Source organism: Borostomias antarcticus, assembly GCF_949987555.1.
Source record: "Borostomias antarcticus genome assembly, chromosome: 4".
Taxonomy (NCBI): Eukaryota; Metazoa; Chordata; class Actinopteri; order Stomiiformes; family Stomiidae; genus Borostomias; species Borostomias antarcticus.
The window spans coordinates 17846004-17852305 of NC_140237.1; the positions used below are offsets into that span (position 1 = coordinate 17846004).

The window sequence follows — 6302 nt, forward strand, 5'->3', positions numbered from 1 at the left end:
GTGAGTTGGAAGAGAATGGTTTCCGACAAGCTAAAGCAAATGCTACAATTGTTTTTACAACTTTGCCTGGTCGGATTTCTGATGTCTAGAAATCATTTAGCTACCGGATAAATTAGTTTTTCATTTATTAGCTACGCGTGTTGGATGCTTGATAAACTGAAATCTGAATCGAAATGAGAGATACCAAATGGTTCGGCCATCTTCTAGCGAGCCAACTCGCTAGATAGACATGCAAGATAGGAAACAATCTATTTACCAGGATCATACTTTAACGTTTTTGTCTGAAATGCATGCGTGGGTTTTCACCGTGCTTAGAGCTTCGTTTTGGGCCAGTCTCTGACAGATTTTCTACTGATTCTCGCCCTTTAACATTGTGTCCCATTTCCACTTACCCGCGCCCAGAGCAGAGGATGGCTTTGTCAGAACAGACTCGGTAGAACTTGTGTGGGGGTTGGGAGTGTGTTCAAAAATAAAACATCATACATTAATTGTCCACAGGCTTACTCTAAATCCGAGGGACACACTTTGGAATATAATGCCAGGAAAGGGGTAAGTTACACTTTGGCCAAATTTGACCCACGTCGTGGCAATCCATGCCAATGAACCAGGGGGAAGTTCTAGCCAGCCAGCTGGCTAACAGTTAGCTAGCTAACTTAGCTTATTCGAGTTGGTTTACTTGTCTACCAGCTAGCCAAGTTAGCTTGAGCTATCTAGCTAACCTATGCTGTATCTTGTTGACTTTCAGAATCACTGAGATTAATATCGGCCATAATTCAACTCGTTTCTCGTGTGTTATGTATTTGCTGTTGCAGGCAGGGGACTAAATCCCACACAGTTGCTCTTGAGGTGCCCAAACCAAATGCAGTGCGCTCGAGGAAAAGGAAGGCAGATGTTGCTATTGTAAGTTGATGCCTGCTAGCAGGCTAATGGCCTCTGTACATTAGTTAGCACACTGCCCTACTATCACGTTGATGTCACAGCACACTAATCTTCCTCTGTTCAATCTACAGTACCTGCAAGACCCAGACGAGGGGGTGGCTGAGATGACAAAGAAGAAACAACGTGACTCTGAGGTAGTTAAGGCTGGACCTTCAGCTAGCCTAGCCTGGACCTCTAGCTAGCCTAGCCTTGACCTCCAGCTAGTCTAGCCTGGACCATAGGCTAGCTTAGCCTGGACCTCCAGCTCACCCTGCAGGCCATGTCTTGTTCTCAGACCTCCCTCATTTGAGTAGCCAAACCCCCAGACCCATGTTCTCCACACCCTAGCCTGTGTGAAACATGACTGTACCAGTGCCTCTCATTCTATTCCAGGCAGCTGTTAAGCAGGTTTTCCACGACGTGTTCTCTCATCTAACACGCGTCTCTCCCTCTCATCTAACACGCGTCTCTCCCTCCCTCCTGTCCCTGTCCCTCCCATGTGCAGGTATGCAGGAGTCTGAAGGAGTGCCCCACAAGTCCACACAGGTGGATCCCAACGCACGACCAGCACACGGATCGACCGGCTCCCCTGGGTGGAGCCGGCCTGGTCCAGTACACCTTCAGCAACATCTTCGTCACCCCCGTCCGCTCCTCGCCTCTTCCTCCCTTGTGGTGCGTAGCTGCTAATCAGCCTCTAAGGAAACTAGGTCCTTATGGCTGTACAAGTCCTTCCTACACGCTGGACACTTCAATCCCAGTCATGTTTGTTTGTTTATTTTAGGTCCCCATTAGCATTTGCATATTCTTCCTAGGGTCTACAATATGTCCATTACCATGTGACAATACACTAAATCCAATCAACTTCACATCACAGTACAAACAATACATAGACACAATGTATGCACATCCTGCAACTTGTGTGCAGGAATCAGCTGTTGACTGTGTGTGTGTGTGTGTGTGTGTGTGTATCCCCTCTTGTGCTGTCCCCTAGCTGGGCGAGTAAGGACGTGGTGTGGAACAACATGCTGGAGAAGGACAAGAGCTACAGCAGGGACATGCACGTCATGGACAAACACCCCCACCTGCAGCCCCGGATGAGAGCTATTCTCCTGGACTGGCTGATGGAGGTAGGTCACACGCACTCACACACACACACTCACACACACAGCTTGGTCAACCACACCACAATATCTGTAGTAAATAGGTGTTTCTCTCTACAGTGAATGAGTTGATCTATGTGTGTGTTGCTGATCTGTAGCTTGGTTGTGGACCTCCTGGTACAGTCATGTTTCACACGAACCTAGTGACCATGGCGGCACGTAGCTCAGGAGGCAGGGCGACCGGCTGGGGATCGGAAGAGCCCCGGTTCGATCCCAGCTTCTGGCAGTGTGCTGAAGTCTGAGCAAAACACTGAACCCCAAAATCACAGCACGGTGGCTCAGTACTAAGCACAGTCCCCTCACAGCAAGAAGGTCTCCGGGCCTTTCTGTGTGGAGTTTGCATGTTCTCCCTGTGTTCACAAGGTCTCCTCCCAAGAACCCAATACGGAAAAACATGCTCTTCAGTCTGGTCCCTGACCAGGACTTGGGACTGAGCACTTGGGCTTGGTCTCCGGGCGCCACTGACAAAGCTGCCTGCTGCCCTGGAGGAGGGCAGCGGCCCCTGAAGTTGCGTGTACCGTGTCACCGCTCACCTGCGTGTGACTGTGTGGTTGATTAAAGACCCCTTGCGTCCTGTATTTATGCAATTATACAAATTGGCTTAATTCATGGGAGATGTCAGGCAACTGACGGGCATAAATCAGGCCTCAGCCAACCAGTAGTGATCTTACTGTTGTGTAGTTTCACCCCCCCCCCCCCCCCCCCCCCAACTGCACTGCAAACACGAGTTCCTGTGTGAAACGAGGTTAAACGCACCACTAGTTTTAGACTGATGATGCTGTTCTACTCCAGGTGTGTGAGGTATACAAGCTCCACAGAGAGTCCTACCACCTGGCCCAGGATTACTTTGACCGCTTCATGGCCACGCAGACCAACGTGTTCAAGTCCACCCTTCAGCTGATCGGCATCACCTGCCTCTTCATCGCTGCCAAAGTGGAGGTAGGTCCCTCGAGCCACGCGGGTAGTGATACACCTGATGTGTTCCTGCCGAAGGCTACGTTAGTGGGCTGTCCCCTGCAGTCGGTGTGTTGTGATCTCCAGGGTAGATGTGACATTTTGTTTTGTCCTTCAGGAAATGTACCCTCCCAAGATCTACCAGTTCGCCTACGTGACCGACGAGGCGTGCAGCGAGGACGAGATCCTCAGCATGGAGCTCATCATCATCAAGGTAAAGATGGTGTCCTCCCTCACCAGCCTCTCTAGGCGGGACTTCCTCCCTCACCAGCCTCTGTGGGCGGGACTTCCTCCCTCACCAGCCTCTGTGGGCGGGACTTCCTCCCTCACCAGCCTCTGTGGGCGGGGCTCTGGGACAATGTGTCTCTCCAGCCTGTGTATGACCACCAGAGCATGAAAGTAGCCTATGAGTACTGCCCTGGCACTTCACCTGCCGCAAAATAAAACGGTGGTCTGATGTTCTTGTGATGTGTGGGTCTCTGTTGCTGTCTTGACCGTGTGTGTGGTGTGTGTCCCCTCAGGAGCTGAAGTGGACTCTGAGCCCCCAGACCCCCATCTCCTGGCTCAATGTGTACATGCAGGTGGCCTATCTGAAGGAGCAGGAGGAGCTGCTGAGGCCCCAGTACCCACAACCCATGTTCACTCAGATCGCTCAGGTACACACATTCTGTCACTCTCTCTCTCCCTCTCTCCCCTTCTCTCTCTCCCTCCCCTTCTCTCTCTCCCTCCCCTTCTCTCTCTCTCTCCCCTCCCTCACTCTCTCTCCCTCCCTCCCTCCCCATAGGGCATGTTCAGTAGAGGCATGATGGTAAGCATGCCCCTATTGCTCCACTGCATAGTTGTTCATGTGTGCTCTATGGGAGACTGGTGTTCAGTATCCTTCAACAGTACTTGAGATGAACACATCATGCTATTTTTCACCAGTGACAATAGACACGTTTTCTTTGAGATGGAGTGGAGGGGGTCTCGTGTTTCTGTTCTCACAACATGCATTGTTCACATGGCCTCTAGTCAGTACTGATCTACAACTAGCTACCACCACACAGGAAGAGCTAGCCAGCACAGCTTCAGACGTGATCCCTCTCCATTCATTCTGACCTGGCTGAATGCGCTCATGTTAATTCAGGACTGATCAACCGGACCCATTTAAAGGTTGAAGTCCCAATGATTGTCACACCTGACACACAAATGTGTTCTCCGCATTTGACCCATCGCCTGGGGGAGCGGTGAGCAGCAGCGGTGCCGCGCTCGGAAATCATTTAGTGATGTAGCCCCCCAATTCCAACCCTTGATGCTGAGTGCCAAGCAGGGAGGCAATGGGTCCCATTTTTATAATAGTCTTTGGTATGACTCGGCCCGGGGATCGAACCCCCAACCTCCCAATCTCAGGGCGGACACTAACCATAAGGCCACTGAGCTGGTTTATCTCCCAGAATATCTTTGAAAGTCACCTGGCAGAATCATTGATGTTTTTTGGGTTCCCCGCCAGTTTGACTTCCTGCTCCTTACGCCCCCCCCCACCCCCCCTCCCTCCCCCAGCTGCTGGACCTGTGCATGCTGGACGTTCGGTGTCTGGAGTTCTCCAACGGCATCCTGGCCGCCTCGGCCCTGTTCCACTTCTCCTCTGCCGAGCTGGTGGAGAACGTCTCAGGTACCTGGCTCGTCTCCTCCCACAAGCTTGTCACTCCCGTAACTTCCCTTTTCCTCTTGGATTCCTGTGTCCTACCACTCTGGTGTCATGGTAACCTGTCACATCTCTTGCACATCTAGTCTGTGTTGCTAAAAAAAACAACCTTGGACTTGTCATGACAAGAGAGCTGCTACTTGGCACCGTGGCGTGACCGTGTGTGTGTGTGTCCATGTGTGTGTGTGTCCGTCCAGGTCTGAAGCGCTCCGAGGTCGAGGAGTGTGTGAGGTGGATGGTGCCCTTCGCCATGGCGCTGAGAGAGACGGGCGACTTCACCATGAAGACCTTCCCAGGGATCCCTGCGGACGACATGCACAACATCCAGACACACGTGGCCTACATGGAGTGGCTGGTCAGTTCCTCCGTCCGTCCGTCTGTCTGTCTGAGGTCATACTGGTCCCTTTTGCGACTCTTGTGGTTTAACTAGAGCAGTGCAGTCATTGGTCATCTGCTGTACTCTTGCAGGACAAGGCGTACTCCTACCAGGAAGTGGACGTGCAGCGCAGTGGGAGTGTCCCTGTGCCCTCGGGGGTTCTGACTCCGCCCCTCAGCAGTGAGAAGCTGGAGGACACGCCCCGGCCGGACCCGGTCCACAAGATCAGGGTCTTGATCCGCTCTCCAGCTGTAGAGGAGGCGGGAACCGAACTGAACTGAGATCAGCCAGTGTCCAGGGAGCAGATACACCCTATTTGACAGACCGTCACCTCCTCTGATTGGATGGAAACGCATGAAGAGGAGGGCGCATGGACACACAGGAAGAGGAGGGTGCATCATGGAACCAACCAATAGGAGGGCTGGGAGAGCTCCAAGGCACCCTCCCCCCCCCCCCCTCCAATACATGTTAGCATTAATTACCACATGTGGACTTTACCATGACCTTTTATATGCTAAGGTGAATGAATTATGAATGAACATGTGATGCCTCTTGTCGGGGAGAGTGACATCTCTTTCTGAGAGAGGGATGTTTTTAAGAAGACGGGACCACCTACCCCAAAAATCCTAGAGCTGTCATTGGCTCGGAGTGCTGCTATACAAGGTGGACTTAGGCTGACGGAGGGAACTCTTGACCCTGTGTGTGTGTGTGTGAGAGTTTGGCTCAGGCTTGCCATTTTGAGAAACGGAACACTGCCATGTCTGAGTTTTGGGACCAGTAGCCTGGCTACCAAGATGGACATTAGGAGCGGCCAGCTTCAGAAGCTACAGAATGGGATTCTATTTCCTGAGGTTAAATTTTATTTTCTCTCCACCAAAATGTCAGATTATATTTTTGTGTTTTTACAATGTGATGCTGCTACTTCATATAAATTTGTTTCATTAAAGCCACTGTCTCAGACAGTTTTTATGTTTAACCATGTGTTTGGTTTGATCAATTCTGTTACAAATTTGTGTTATTATTGATCTCCCTTCAGTTGACCAGACATGGGCTGTGTTCTGAATCACATACTTCCATACTGTATAGTGTGCCAAAAAAATTATGTATGTCCCAATAAATAGTATGCCACATGCAGTATGGTAAAAAATACCAGGATGTCATGCATGCTTTTCAGCAGGCTGTTGCTTTATGGACTGTGACAGATGGGCAA

The 6302-nt window shown here is 51.0% G+C and overlaps 1 protein-coding gene across 1 annotated transcript; it reads left to right on the forward strand.

The window, feature by feature from the left end:
* Nucleotides 1-535: 535 nt before the first annotated feature.
* On the forward strand, nucleotides 536-5373 carry ccne1 (cyclin E1; the record flags this gene model as incomplete). Its single annotated transcript, XM_084437361.1, has 11 exons — nucleotides 536-549; nucleotides 813-900; nucleotides 1011-1073; nucleotides 1424-1590; nucleotides 1910-2045; nucleotides 2871-3017; nucleotides 3151-3246; nucleotides 3554-3688; nucleotides 4572-4683; nucleotides 4914-5071; nucleotides 5185-5373. 11 exons carry the CDS (start codon nucleotides 536-538, stop codon nucleotides 5371-5373), a joined length of 1305 nt encoding a protein of 434 aa, XP_084293487.1.
* Nucleotides 5374-6302: the final 929 nt, after the last annotated feature.